We start from the raw sequence: 14,847 nt of genomic DNA on the forward strand, positions 1-14,847 counted from the left end.
TGATGTTTGTTTCTTCTATGCTGCTGTTGGAAACGCAAAATGGTACCACCACTGTGGAAAACTGGCGGTTTCTTACAAAGTTAAACGTACACTTACCCTATGATCCAGCGATCCCCAAGAGAAGTGAATACTTAATTTTACACAACAAGGCTCTTTATAACACCTTTATGTATAATTGCCAAAAAAATATGAACAACTGAGTGTCCTTCAACTGGACCGTGAAATCTTGTTTCAGCAGAAGGAACAGAGTGGAGGTAGATCAATTTTAAGCATGGCGTAAATGCTTCCTGAAAAAAAAGTCCACTCTCTTAAGGAATGGGATGTCTACAGAGGCTGGGAAATACCGGGTGTTGAGGTCTTTGGCCACATGTTACTTCACCAGAGAATTTCTTAGTCTCAGGAACTCTAAGTTCACACAATGGTGTGTACACCGCTTACTGCTGGGACAGTCAGTTTGAGATTGTGCACCCATTCCCTCAAGGCAGGCTATATGGCTGATTTCAGGGCAGTTACACAACTTCCCCTTGTCTTTGAAGTGGGTTTCCTAGGACTATAGAGGCTTATGTGGCATAAGCATCAACACCCTGGCATCAGTAACCTAAGATTTGGCAGTAGTGTGTGTGTGTAGGGTGCACTCCCAGCCCAGGACCAACATGGAGCTGGCTACACTGCCTTCATTCAAACTATCCTGAATGGGACCCCAAAAATGTAGCATGGTGGCCAATTAGGGACATCCCTGTCCTTTACATTCCAAGGAAAATTTTCTTATTCTGCCCTCCTCCCAAGTTTCATGGCCTAGATAAATCCAAAAGTTTCCCCAAATTTCTGTGGGAGTCCTCAGACTAATAGCCTTGATATACTTGCCTCTAATCCCATCACCCAATGTGGCATCTCTCTGTGGCCTTTCAATGAACTTAGATGCTAAAGTCAGTTCCTTCACTCAAAGTCACATCCCATCAAGCATTTCACAGAATTTATGCAAAGTCCAGAGGTTTATCGGAAGAACTGCACGATGCAGCGCAGAGCCTTTGGCAATCTCTTTGCCCTCCCAAATCCCTCCACCTTTCTCCGTGACTGTTGGGAGCAATATTTATAACCCATTAAATGACATCGCTGGGCCCCATTCGGATGAAATCATACTTGCCAAATACATTAATATACATGTTTTTATGGTCCCGGCACTTCCTTCCACAGTTTCAGCAGGGCCTACTGTATTTGAGTCTGGGTTTTGGATTTCTGAGTCTCAAAAGCCGGATGCAAAGGGATTGAGAAGGGCTCCCATGCATAGGTGATGGCTGTGGGGGAAAAGTAATGCATGAGAACTGGGAGGGGCCACAGAGAGGAGTAGGGTCAGCATCCAAGGTCCCCTCTGCCCTTAATTTGAGGGCACCATCTCTAGTCACTTGGGGACAGAGGGGGACACACAGAAAGGACCAGTGGTCATCACCTTCATGGAAAAGCTTTGCGGGGTGTCCATGCCTGTCCCTTTGATTGAGGTGATGTGCCGCTTACTCACTGGGTGCTCAAAAACCCTAGTCAGCCCCTGTCTGAATTATCCCGGGTAGGTGGCCCCTCTTGCAACATCAACATTGTTTATCAATGGCTTTGCTGATAGATCAGTTTTCTAGAAGTGCTTGCATGGACTTGGTGAACTCTGTCTTCCTCAACACTTGGAGTTTCACAGAGAGCTGGTTGGATGGGCAAGGTTTGTGGCTGGTGCTAATAAGGGAGGAACGCCTGAGCGAGGACTAATTTTGTAGATGGTACGATCCTCATAATGTTTTCTGACTTGTAGAAGCTTATGAGTTTGAGGGTTCAGAAATTAAGTATGTGGGCCCTGTTAGTTATTTGTTGCTGCAATACCATTACCTCAAAACTCAGTAGCTTGGAGCAATGAACATTTATTGTCTCACACAGTCTCTGAGAGTCTCTGTTGGTTCCAGTTCAGGTCTCTCTGCTGAGTTATAGTCAAGATGTTGGCTGGGGCTGTGGTCATCTGAGGCTTGACCTTGGCTGGTGGAACTGCTTCCTAGACGGCTCCCTCACTCAGCTGTTGGTGGGAGGCCTCAGTTCCTCACTGGCTTGGGGCAGGGGGGTTCAGAACCTTGCCATGAGGACCTTTCTATGGAGTTTCTGGACTTTCCTTATGACATGGCAGCTGACTCTGTCCAGAAAAACAGTTGAAGAGACAGAGAGACAGGGAAGAGAGGGGGAGTGATTGAGAGAGAGCAAGCTGTCTTTCAGGACCTAGCTTCAGGAGTCATATACCATCACGTCCGCCATATTCTGTTGGTTGTGCAGACCAACCCCAATATACTTGGGGAGGGTGTGCGTACCGTGAGGTGTGGATCACTGGCGGCTACTCTCAAGACTGGCTACCACTGGATGCCCTCTAGCCCCCAGTGACACATATTCCTCCCAGATCCACCTCCTCTCCAGGCGTCCCAAAGTCTAATCTAAGCATTGATGTGAAGGCCAGAATTTTATCCTCTAAATCAGGCCCTGGGATGGGTAGGGTTTCTCAGGAATGTTTCCTCAAGTATAGCATCTCGAGTGACATTCTTCTCCTTCTGGAGACCTGTGAGCTAAAGAGAAAATCAACTTCAACTGTACTCTGCCCTCACCATGTGATGGTGGCCAGGCAAAGGATAACCTCCATAGATACTGCTGTTCCACAAGGTGGGGAGAAGGCCTGGGTTTCACCCCTCAAGGTCATAACCACAGCAAAATGTAACCTCAAGTTGTTGGGAATGGCCTCTGGGTTTCTTTGCAACTCTTCAAGCACATATATTTTTTTTTTACTTTTTTTTTTTAAAATAAGTTCTACCCCCAATGTGGGGCTTGAACTTACAACCCTAAGATCAAGAGTTATACACTCTATGGACTGAGCCTGCCAGGCCCCCCCAACCTCATTTTTAATTTGTAAGAAAATCATTAGGTTTGTGCCATTTCCACAGATGATGGGCTTCATTCCATTACATTTAGATTTTTCTGAATTGTATGTATAAAAGAAAATTAAATATCAGTTTCAGGGGTTCCCTTTAGGGCCATGCTTGATTATAGTTAGTGCTTTTAGGATAGTATCTTATAGCCTTGGATTTTGTTCAAGATTAAATTGTTGAGATTACAAAAATGACTCATGCTTTTGCAAAAACTTTAAAAAATTCCAAGGGATGTAAAAAATGTAAGTTCCTTCCCCACCTTCTCCTACTCCCTAGTAATAATCATTGCTAATGCTTTGGTGTACACTTATTTTTTTTTAAATGCTTATTGTTCGACAGGGTTTATGCTCACTGTTGATAGGGTTTCCAAAGTTTGAGGATTTTTTTTTTTTTTTTTGCCTATGGAGAGAACCCTCCTATATGTGTATTTTACTTAATCTCAACTTTATTCAACATAATCTATAAACAAAACACTGAAATATAAATGCTAAATCTGAATGTTGGTTACAAACCTAAATTTCCTTAAGCAATGTAAACTGCAGTGACAGATTTAACAATGAAAAGAAGTGATTGAAGACTTATTGTCATTACCTTTACCTCTGTTTTAAATACACCAACATCACAGATTTACTTCATTACTTCATTGCCTCCTACTCATTCTTGTTTTTCTCTGGGAATAAGATACATTCTTAAAGTTGATAAAATACTTCTTTTGATGTTTTCTTGATGATTCTGTATTACTGGAATCTTGTTAGATACTACCCCCACCCCAGTCCTGCCCCCTCACCCCCTACAAAAGGATATTGTCTCAGACCCTCATGTGCACTGAGGGTCTCAGCAGATTGAGCTGGGGCTCTGAGGCTTATCTTCCCCGTAAATGTTAGCTTATTTGATCTATCTTTCCTCCCTGAAATGATGTATGCCTTTAGTTTCATTTGGCCAGACTTACAGAACCCTTGTTCTACCATTACGATGATCCACTGACTTGCTTTGTTAGTATGATTTATAAAAATACGCATGCACTATCAATGTCTTGCAGTGGTTGAGGGGGTACCTAGTGGATTCACCTTCTAGGAGAGGGGAGGGTTGTGTTTGCACATTAAGGCTCCTCTTTGGGACTTTAGCTAATTCAGCATCTCAGGACTCCGTTTCTTCCTGGCCGTGGAGCATGAGCGTCAGAGCTGGTTGAATAGTTGGACCTCCTTCTGCGGGGTTGTCATGGGTAGTCACACGTGCCGATCAGTCCTTTCTGTTCTTGGAATGGCTCCTATTTTTTCCCAAGACTATTTGGCTCACGCACAGTTGTCTGTTTTTATCCTCTTCAATGTACCAGTGGGATGAACATATATCTCTATTCACTATAAACAGAAGTATATGTAGGAGAAGCACATTCATATATAGTGACATTCCCTTTCTTATTAAAACCTATAAAAATGTCAAAAAATCCCAATGTAAGCCCTCTCCTCTGTATTATACTGTTTGGCAACAGTTCATGGTGACTTTTCTCTTTTTAATGTCATTATGCATTTAGGTGTTTCCCAAACTAATTGCAGCAGACCCCCTTGGGTCCCTACTCCCTAATCCATTATCTCTGTTTATTTGCTGGTGGGGCCTACATATATTTGTGTGTCCACCCATCCCTGTGTGGCACAGGGAAATCCTGATAAGGCTGAGGGGATCACGTGGTTCCATCTCCCCTGCCAGCTTGAAGGATTTGGGTTTGGTGCCCAGTTTTGGCCAAAATAGATAAGGAGAGGCTGATGGATGGTTTCTGGGAAAGCCTCTCCCCTACTTTGCTTTTTTTTTTTTTAACTTGGCATTTTAATTATGTGTATAAATAACAACATGAGAACGAGGAGGTCTAAGGGTGGACATTATCTCTAGGGGAAAGGGTTTCTCATCAGTCCACTTGTAGTATAGCATCACCCGGGATTACAAAGCAGTCTAATACAGTTTTTCCTGAAGAAAAAAGCCAATTTACTACATTCAGTACGGACTTCTCTAAATGGATAAATGTGGTGTCTCTAGATTGGATGGGGGCTCCCAAATGTGGAGTGGAAGCCAGTATGTGGGGGAGGGAATGAATTCATCGGAGGCAGAAGAAAGGAGATAGGAGTTTACTGAATACACCTCGAGGGAGCAGGTGCAGGACAGCAGATGAGAGGCTGCCTGCCAGGAGGTGGCGGGAGGGGGCTGGTTTGAAGGGGAGAAGGTGAAGAGGTCTGAGGACGGGTGGAATTCTCCCCCTTTTTGGTAACTGTGCCTGGTTGTAAGGAGCTCACTGGTCAGTTAGGGCTTATGGCTCTTTTGAGGTGGGTCCCCTGATGGAGGTGACTGTGTTCAGCCAGGGGGTTGCTCGGGCCCCTGTTTGTGTCCATCATGCAAGCCTGTTTGCATAAAAGTGGCCTTGACACTCTGCCATTTTTCTGTAGAATTACTGGTTTACTGCATGGAGTTTCCAATATTTACCTGTAACTGATTCAAATGAGCAGAGCATGGAGCATTTTATTTATTTCCAGGTGATTTCCTCACATTTCCTGGCTCCTGAAAGTTCTCCTTCCACAAATCTTCTATGACTGTGGATCCTCGTAAACCCCATTCAAACAATTTCTCCCCCACTGACCTGGACCAATACAACGGCTTATTGAGGATGATGAAAAGAGACAGCTCATCCCATGACCCCAGCTGGATACACCAGCTTCTTCATTTCTGAACCTCTAGCCAAAAGAAGTCCAACAATTTCTCTTGGTGTTACCAAGTCTCAGAGAAAAATCCAGGAGGTACATTTTGGAGATATTCATAGTGGTCTACCCCACACTGAATCAAGCTCTTGGGCTTAGTTTGTGAGTATATTCTCTGACGCCAACCTGTAGATGGCTCACAATAATGTCGGAGATGTGAGATGCTCTCTTCAAACTGGGTCCTTGGCTCCTCTACACATTTAGATTGACCCCTGGGGATAGAGGAGAGTGAAAGCTCATTAACCTTCACAGAAGTTTTGTGAGGTGAGTCCTTTTCAGGTGATGCACAGTAGGGAATGAGCCCCAGAGTTTGGCACAGGGAAGGCTGGCAAGTGTTCCAAGCGATTGACTTAATTCAGTGGCCTTGATGTACCTCACTCACAAGCTCCTGAGGAGCAGCTCTCCTTTACCTCTTCACCCTCCCCTGCAACCCTAAGCATGACCCTTGCAGGGGTGAGCCACTTGGTGTGGCCAGGGCACCAGCGCTTGTGTTTGGTTGGAGAGGCCTTCCCAGCCGCCTGCTGACATCCATCTGCTCCAGTCCTGCAGGTGGAGACCTGTTCTGCAGGTTTTCTGCCCCAACCCTCATCTGCTTCCCCTTTCCTCCTTCTCCATCCGCCGGGACACGGGGCGCATCCCCGGTCCCCGCCAGGCCCGCCTTCTTGGGCTTGGGCTGAGCTCTGGGGTGCGCGGGGGTTGGTCGGAGACCCGGGAACCACCACACCCTGGACCGCTAGGCTTCAGAGGGGCGGGGTCCTGGGCTCTTTATTGGCGTGTCCAGTCCTCTTCCTCCGCAGACGGCGCGTTCGTCTTCAGGCAGGATGGGTCTCTACCGCATCCGCGTGTCCACCGGCTCCTCGCTGTGCGCGGGCTCCCAAAACCAGGTGCAGCTGTGGCTCGTGGGCCAGCACGGGGAAGCGGAGATCCGGAAGCGCCTGCGGCCGGCGCGGGGCCAGGTGAGCCGCGCGCGGGGCCAGGGGAGCCTCCAGCCGGGACGCAGCGCACAGGGCGCGCTCAGGACGTGTTCCCGCGCCCGGCCTTTCCTTGGACCTGCCGTCCGTCCTCCGGTGCCTTCTATTCTCAAAAGCTGCCGTTTCAAGCCTCCTCCGCTGTTGCTGGGGGTCCGACCTGCGGGCTTTCTCGGCCGCATGGGGTGGAGATGGGGGCGCCGGCGGAGATGAGAACACCGAATGTCCGACCCGCGTCCCCGGTCCCATCACATCCACCTGAGACTCGCCTCGGCCCCGACACCCCAATTCTCATCGCCTGTCCCGCTCTCTCCAAGCCCCCAGATCCGGCTGCCCCATGGACGCTTCTCGGCCCTCCGCCCGCCCCTAGCGCCCCCCACCCCCGGCGGTAGCTCGCGCCTCCCCCTCTCCGCCTCTAACCCGGAATCCGGCGCGGTCTGCTGGGTCTCCTGGCCCCTCGGGTCTCCGCAGCCCGAGCTCCGCCTCTCACCCCCACGCCCGCCAGGGCGCCCTTGAACGCGGTCACCTCCACCCACCCTCTCCACCGCCTCGCCGCTTCTGCGCCGCCCTTCCCAGCCCTTCTGCAGCCGAGCGCTTTGTCGCAAACATTCCACCTTGCAACGGGCCCCGGCGTGGAACCTGTGAGCGGCTTCCGCGTGTTCCCAGGACCCATCCAAGACCCTGGACACGCCAATAAAGAGCCTAGCCTGGGGATCCCTGGGTGGCGCAGCGGTTTGGCGCCTGCCTTTGGCCCAGGGCGCGATCCTGGAGACCCGGGATCGAGTCGGGCTCCCGGTGCATGGAGCCTGCTTCTCCCTCTGCCTGTGTCTCTGCCCTCCCCCCGCCCCCACCATGTGACTATCATTAAAAAAAAAAAAAAAAGAGCCCAGCCTGGGGGACGCGGGGGAGCAGCCGCCTCAGCCCAGCGTCTCACGCGCACAGGTGCGCTCCTTCCGGGCTCGGGGCTTGGCGCAGGCGAAGTCCACAGGGAGGAAATAGAGAAGGAAGGAGTGCACCTCCCCACGTTCCCCCTGCGTCTCCCCGACCCACCTGCCCCGTGCGCGCCCCCTTCTCTTTCTGGCTCCCTCCGCGCGCCGTTCCCGAAGCTCACGGAAGGGCGTCCAGCCCGAGCCAGGCTCAGTCCAAGGGCCCCTTCCCGCGCGCCCCGCGGACGCTGAGCCCCTTCTGCCGTCGCAGGAGACGGAATTCAAGGTGGACGTGGAGGAGCACCTGGGGCCGTTGCTGTTCGTGAAACTGCAGAAATGGCACTTCCTTCAGGACGACGCCTGGTTCTGCAACTGGATCTCCGTGCAGGGCCCCGGGGACAGCGGGGAAGAGTTCACGTTCCCGTGCTACCGCTGGGTGGAAGGCAGTGGCATCTTGAGCCTCCCCGAGGGCACCGGTGAGCGTGGGGCTGGAGTGTGAGGAGGCCTGCGGGCGGGGGGTGGGTGTGGAGCAGGGCAGGGAGGCAGGACACGGGGAGCTGGGACCTGGGGCGCGGGGTTGGGGAGAGGGCTGCGCGCGCCCCCCACCCGCCTCCAGCGCCTGGAGGTTGGAGGAGGGAGTGATGCTGAAGGCCCAGGGCCAGCGGGAAGGGAGGGCTGACGAGGCGCCCTCGGCGGGACCCGGGACCAGGAGGGTCGCACGGCCCAAGCTCTCCTCCCCATGTCTAGGCCGGACGGTGGTGGACGACCCTCAAGACTTGTTCAAGGACTACAGGGAAAAGGAGCTGGAAAAGAAGAGGAACCTGTACCGGTCAGCGCTACTCCCGCGCCCCACACTCCTCCCGACCCCACCCCGCCCGCGGGGAGCTGTTGACCACCCCCCCCACTACCAACGTCTGCTTTCACTTCTCCATGGCAGGTGGGGTAACTGGAAGGATGGATTAATCCTGAATGTCGTTGGGGCCACGATCTCTGACCTCCCTGCAGATGAACGATTTCTGGAAGATAAGAGAATTGATTTTGAGGCTTCGCTGGCGAAGGGGTGAGAACAGGGGGGCTGGATGCCAGGGAGGCGGAAGGGCTGAGGACTGCACAGGGCTGGGCCAGCCTCAGGTGGGTGCCTGTCCTTATGTGTTTGATCCTGAGCATCACTCTCAAACTCTGCTTCTCTTTCCCTGAAGGCTGGCAGACCTAGCCATCAAAGACTCTTTAAATCTCTTCACTTGCTGGAATGATCTGGATGACTTCAACCGAATTTTCTGGTGTGACCAGAGCAAGTTGGCTAGTTAGTACCTCACCCCAGGGCTTCTCCCAGGGCCCTTATCTCGGACCCAACCCAACCCAGGCACCCAGGGCTGGGAGACCAGAGGCGGGGGCCCCTGTGGTAGGCTGGGGTCAACTGGGGATGGTTTGGTGGGGGCGCTCAGATCCCTATGACTGTCACCCCCAGAGAAGGTGCGGGACTCCTGGAAAGAAGACGCCTTGTTTGGGTACCAGTTTCTCAACGGTGCTAACCCCATGATACTGAGGCGCTCCAGGCAGCTGCCTGCACGCCTGAAGTTCCCTCCGGGGATGGAGGAGCTGCAGATCCAGCTGGAGCAGGAGCTCCAGGTACGCACAGAAGAGCCCTAAAGAGGTCATGCACTGAAATGGCAATGTGGTTAGTGTTTGTGTTTTGGGGTCCACTGTGGGGGCAGCTTCCTACTGGATGGCAAGAAGGGATTTGGCAGGAGAAATCGGGAGTGACCCCTGAGACATGTGACTCTGTGCCTCCTCCCTGAGTGAGAACAGTGATGGAGGGAGGAAGAGTGGTTGGCAGAGACAGTCACAAGGACAGCAGCCCTCGCCCGCTACCCCCACACAGGGAGGCAGGCTGTTCGAGGCGGACTTCGTGCTGCTGGACGGGATCAAGGCCAATGTCATCTTGTGCAGCCAGCAGTACCTGGCCGCCCCTCTGGTCATGCTGAAACTGCAGCCTGATGGGAAACTGTTGCCCATGGTCATCCAGGTGAGAGGACCCAGCAGTGTTGCTCTCCAGTAGTGCTTGTCCTCCCGCTCAGACCCTCATGCAAATTCAGAGTCCCCACTCCCCCCTGCAAAGGCCTAAGGCACAGGAAAGGGCCAGGCTGCCGGAGAGACTGGCTGGGTGAGTCTGAAGAGGCTTCAGGGCTGAGGAAGTCACTGAGGACAGAGCAGTCTGGGGCTGCCCTTTGGAGGTGATGTGAGCCTTGGAGGAGGCTCAGGACTTAGACCCTCAGGCAGGACCCCACCGAGGTGAGGGTCAGGTGACTCCCCAGGGACTCTCAGGGGCCAGCTGGCCTGGGGTGTTGGGGAGCAGTGTGAGGCAGAGGGGCCACACCCTGCGGGCTGTGGGGGCCCAGCTGGGGTGCAGGAGGACAGGAAGCCGAGGCAGGCTGCTGCGGCGGGCGCCTGTGTTCAGGCTGGGGCCCAGGAGGGGGATGCCAGACCCTAGGATTTGGGCAATGGGTTCAGCGACTGTCCAAGGCAGAGGGGTTGGGCTCAGATGTGGGGATCAGCTGTGTGATGCTGAGGATGATCAAACTGGCCTGGGTTCAGGGAGAGAGGAGGAGGAGAAGGAGTTGGGCAAGGTTCCTGCAGAAGTCAAGAGGAAAGGACAAGTCAAGAGGAAAATCAAGAGCCCAACTTTGAGGTAACAGGGGGACATCCAGATTGTAAAGTGTGGCCAGTGACAGTTCAGGACTGCGGGCAGAGCCAGCTGTGTGCAGGCGGTATCCACTCCTACTGCAAGCCGAAGGGGAAGTGAGGTCAGAGGAAGCCAGTGGGAGAGCGGAGAGAGAACCATTTCTGCAGAAGGCAGCCAGCTGGGGGCTGCAGGGCAGGAAGCACAGGCAAGTGTGGGCAGAGCTAAGTGTGGGAGGGAGCCTCAGGGGAGAGGCACGCAGTGTGTGTGTGTGGGGTATCTTACTCCCTGTCCCTGCTCCAGCTCCAGCTGCCACGTGTGGGATGCCCTCCACCACCGCTTTTCCTGCCCACGGATCCCCCGATGGTCTGGCTCCTGGCCAAGTGCTGGGTCCGTAGCTCTGACTTTCAGATCCACGAGCTGCAGTCTCACCTTCTGCGGGGACACTTGATGGCAGAGGTCATCACCGTGGCCACCATGAGGTGCCTTCCGTCCATACACCCCATCTTCAAGGTAGCACCTTACTCGCCTCGCTCTGGCCTGCCCCTTTCTCCAGGCCCCATGGCACCCTCCCTGGGGGGGGCTCTCAGGGTGGGGAGAGCCAACCAAGAAAGACAAGTGAGCCAGGAGCAGGAGCACGGCCTGCTGTGCCTTCTGAATGGGGTGGTACGTCCTCCCGGGGAGGCAAAAAGGAGCCATGGTCGGGGGCGGGGGGCAGAGTGAGCAGTCCTACCCGTTTCATGTATAAACCACAGATATCCATTCACTATTATAGGAAGGGTACACACAAACGACTGAGGAGTCCAACAAGAGAGGATCATACAAATAGCAAAAAGTATTTTTTCAGCCAGTTTTAAAGAATCCTAAAGTAGTAACACATAGGCTATCAAGAGGGACTCAGGACAACACTGGCAGCCAGTTCATTGTGGACAATTAGCACAGACTGTCCACCCATTCACTTGTTTTCTTGGGGGTGCATCTCACGGGGCATGAGCGATTCTGGATGCCAGTGAGAAGCAAGACAGGCAAGGTCCTGAAAATGGGGATTTTCATTTCCATTAAGGGCTAGCAGACAATACAGACTGTATGGGACCCTATGAGCTGTGATAAGTACAATGTGGAGAACCAGAGCAGGGTGGGTAGGCCCGGTGGTCAGGAAAGATTCATTTGATCAAAGGTCTTGTGGCAGGAACAAGGCTGGGATGTTTGAGGGACAGAAAGAAGGTGAGTAGAATGGACAAAGGGAAAAAAGAATAAAATCTTGGGGAAAAAAAGGCAATAAAAAACCCAGTAGATTCAGAATGGACAAAGGGGAGAGGGTAGGAGATGATGTTCCGGAGGCAGGCAGGTTAGGCCATGCATTCTCAAGTGGGGGGCTGTTATGCCCCCCAGATGGGTGAAAGTGCTTCTGGGGAGGCAAAAAACTTACTATTTTTATGTATAAAACACATATATGCATATAGTACATAACAGATACAGTATATCTAGCATTAAAATTTCTTTTTTTAAAAAAGGATTTTATTTATTTATTAATGAGAGACACAGACAGAGAGGCAGAGACACAGGCAGAGGGAGAAGCAGGCTCCCTGCGGGGAGCCCGACGCGGCACTCGATCCCAGGACCCCAGGGTCATGCCCTGAGCTGAAGGCAGGTGCTAAACTGCTGAGCCACCCAGGGATCCCTAGCATGAAAATTTCATAGGGGGAGAAATTTTATGTAATTTTGTCTATGTATGTATCATGTATCCATATAGAAATATTATCTCCATATCATGTATCAATATATAAATATTATATATATATATACACACACACAGCTTCTCATCCCCCATCTGCGCTACACCTTGGAAATTAACGTTCGGGCCAGGACGGGGCTCATCTCTGACAACGGTGTTTTCGACCAGGTAGGAGGAAGGCAGGGGCATTCTGGAGCCCACTCTCCCCTTGGCTCTGGGTTCCACAACCCCCCCCCCCCCAGGGCTGGCTGATTTGCCTGACGCCACCTGGCCCTTGCTCCTCAGGTGGTGAGCACAGGTGGCGGAGGCCACGTGGAGCTGCTCCAGCGAGCTAGAGCCTTCCTAACCTACCGCTCCTTCTGTCCTCCCACTGACCTGGCCGACCGGGGGCTCCTGGGAGTCGAGTCTTCCTTCTATGCGCAGGATGCTCTGCGGCTTTGGGAAATCCTCTACCGGTGAGGAGGGGTGAGGCAGGGCTGGGTGGGGAGGACTCAGGACAGCCTGTGTCTCGGCTGGGGGGCTGGGGCCCCTGACCCAGGCAGGTGAGGGGGTAGGAGCCCAGGGCCGGAGGCTCCTGGCAAGCTGCAGCCCTCCTGACCCCCACGCTGGGGCGCAGCTATGTGCAGGGCATCGTGTATCTCCACTACAAGACGAACGAGGCTGTGAGAGATGATCTGGAGCTGCAGACTTGGTGTCGAGAGATCACTGAGGTCGGGTTGCGGGGGGCTCAGGACCAAGGTAAGGCTAGCCCCTGCCTGGGACCTCCAATACCACATAGTTCCCTTGGGAATCTCCCTAGAATCCTATTTCTGTGGAATCTTCCAGAAGCATTTCCAGCCCAGTGAAAATGCCCAAAGGCCCTCCCAGATTCCTTTTGTACCAGCTAGAGACAGGTCCCATCGTATGCCCTGGGAATCCCTCTAGGTCCCAGCTGCCTCAAGACCCATGGCTGTTTGTAAATGTTTAACAGCCAGCATCCTGGGTGGGGGGGGGGGGGGGAGGCGCATAGGGGGGCGGTGGGAGAGGGGAGTCCTGATTTGTAGCATTTGCCCATTTTCGTCCTGTGAATATTTCCACTGTGGTTACCAACGTGATGGTAGCCAGCTTGCTAAACACCTGACCGGTAATGGGCCAGCAGGAGCCACACCAGGACCCCACTGGGTGGGACCCTCCCAGCAGATCCCCCCACCCCCATTCCAACCCAGCTTGCCATCAGAGCCCAGGGACCCTGAGAGGACCGAGTGCCCTTCCTCACCCCTGTGGTCTCCCCTCACTGCCCTGTGTCTGAGCTGTGCTTCTGTTCCTCCCCTGAACCCCCTGCAGGGTTCCCCAACTCCTTACAGTCCCGCGACCAGATGTGTCACTTTCTCACCATGTGTATATTCACCTGTACTGGCCAGCACTCGTCCACCCACCTGGGCCAGGTACGGACCATGGTGGGCAGCTGGGAGTTTGCACCTGGAGTGGTGCAGGGGGCTGTGTGCAGGTGGGCTGAGGGCCTTCTGTGCTTAGCAGGCACTGACTCTAGACATCTGCCCCTCCCTCCCTAGCTGGACTGGTACACTTGGGTCCCTAACGCGCCCTGCACCATGCGGCTGCCGCCTCCTACCACCAAGGACGTGACACTGGAGACAGTTATGGCAACACTGCCCAACTGCCATCAGGCCTCGCTGCAGATGTCCATCACCTGGCAGCTGGGCCGCCGCCAGCCTGTGATGGTGCTGGCAGTGGGGCGCCCCTGGGGGCCGGGAGGGGCAGGCAGGTGAGGGAGGCAGCGCACCCTCCACGCTGCGTGTGGGTCCCAGGCTCTCAGCTGCCTTCCTCTCTCCACCAGGTGGCTCTGGGCCAGCACCAGGAGGAGTATTTTTCAGGCCCTGGACCCAAGGACGTGCTGAAGAAGTTCAGGGAGGAGCTGGCTGTTTTGGAGAAGGAAATCGAGACCCGGAATGCAAAGCTGGACATGCCCTACCAGTACCTGCAGCCCAGCCTGGTGGAAAACAGTGTGGCCATCTGAGTGCTGCCTTCTGCGGAGCCGCACCCACCCCCCAGCGCTTCCAATCCCACCCCCGCAGCCCCAGCCCCCCCACCAAGGGTCACCTTTCCATGGTCTGTGCCCTTGGCAGACACTTTTATTCTAGACGGGCCCCCTAAGGGCCTCTTCCCGCTGCCTCCCTCATCCTTTGGGTCTCCCCTGGGGCAGGGAAGAGCCAGGTTCCAAGAGCAGGAGAGGGTGTCCCTACCTATTGCTCCACACCTTTTATGAGCCACATACGATTTTGAACCTAATGTGATTTAATGGCAATCAACAGAGATTTTAGACAACAAAAGGAAAGAAGTTAGAGCAAACTGTTCTAAAGCAAATATTGGCCAGGGGCACCCGGGTGGGTCAGTCTGTTGAGTGTCTGCCTTGGGTTGGGGTCATGATCCCAGGGTCCTAGGATCTATCGAGTCCCACGTTGGGCTTGCTGCTCAGAGGGGGCATCTGCTTCCCCCTCTGCCTCTGCCTGTTGCTCCCCCTGCTTGTGCTCTCTGCGATCTTTCAAATAAAAAAATTTTGAAAATATGTATGAACACCTTTCTAACTGGACAGACTTTATTACAGATCCTGAAGCCAGACACAGTAAAAAGCAAACCATTCACAGCAATTCTCAAGATTTTTGTCTCATGGCTCACTTAGAAGATGATAAATGGGGCAGCCCCAGTGGTGCAGCGGTTTAGTGCCGCCTTCAGCCCAGGGCGTGATCCTGGAGACCCGGGATCTAGTCCCGCGTCGGGCTCCCTGCATGGAGCCTGCTTCTCCCTCTGCTTGTGTCTCTGCCTCTTTCTCTGTGTGTGTTTCTTGTGAATAAATAAAT

The 14,847-nt window shown here is 53.3% G+C and overlaps 1 protein-coding gene and 1 pseudogene across 1 annotated transcript; one reads left to right on the forward strand and one right to left on the reverse strand.

Moving 5' to 3' along the window:
• Positions 1–5,421: 5,421 nt before the first annotated feature.
• Positions 5,422–6,038, reverse strand: LOC112647514 (MICOS complex subunit MIC26-like; annotated as a pseudogene).
• A 426-nt stretch (positions 6,039–6,464) lies between these two features.
• ALOX15 (arachidonate 15-lipoxygenase) lies at positions 6,465–14,555 on the forward strand. The gene is made up of 14 exons (XM_025428662.3): positions 6,465–6,639; positions 7,849–8,053; positions 8,325–8,406; positions 8,515–8,637; positions 8,777–8,880; positions 9,046–9,206; positions 9,460–9,603; positions 10,561–10,770; positions 12,074–12,160; positions 12,278–12,447; positions 12,609–12,730; positions 13,316–13,416; positions 13,543–13,710; positions 13,827–14,555. Exons 1-14 carry the CDS (start codon positions 6,505–6,507, stop codon positions 14,004–14,006), a joined length of 1,992 nt encoding a protein of 663 aa, XP_025284447.3. The 5' UTR covers positions 6,465–6,504; the 3' UTR covers positions 14,007–14,555.
• The last annotated feature ends 292 nt before the right edge of the window (positions 14,556–14,847 follow it).

This window comes from Canis lupus, chromosome 5, assembly GCF_003254725.2.
Source record: "Canis lupus dingo isolate Sandy chromosome 5, ASM325472v2, whole genome shotgun sequence".
Lineage (NCBI taxonomy): Eukaryota > Metazoa > Chordata > Mammalia > Carnivora > Canidae > Canis > Canis lupus.

Bases quoted from the DNA above. Each gene is read 5' to 3' on its own strand.
- ALOX15 (XM_025428662.3), top strand. From the start codon at position 6,505: ATGGGTCTCTACCGCATCCGCGTGTCCACCGGCTCCTCGCTGTGCGCG. The intron at 12,448-12,608 runs GTGAGGAGGGGT...GCTGGGGCGCAG, and splicing joins CTTTGGGAAATCCTCTACCG to CTATGTGCAGGGCATCGTGT. The intron at 13,711-13,826 runs GTGCTGGCAGTG...TCTCTCCACCAG, and splicing joins GCCGCCGCCAGCCTGTGATG to GTGGCTCTGGGCCAGCACCA.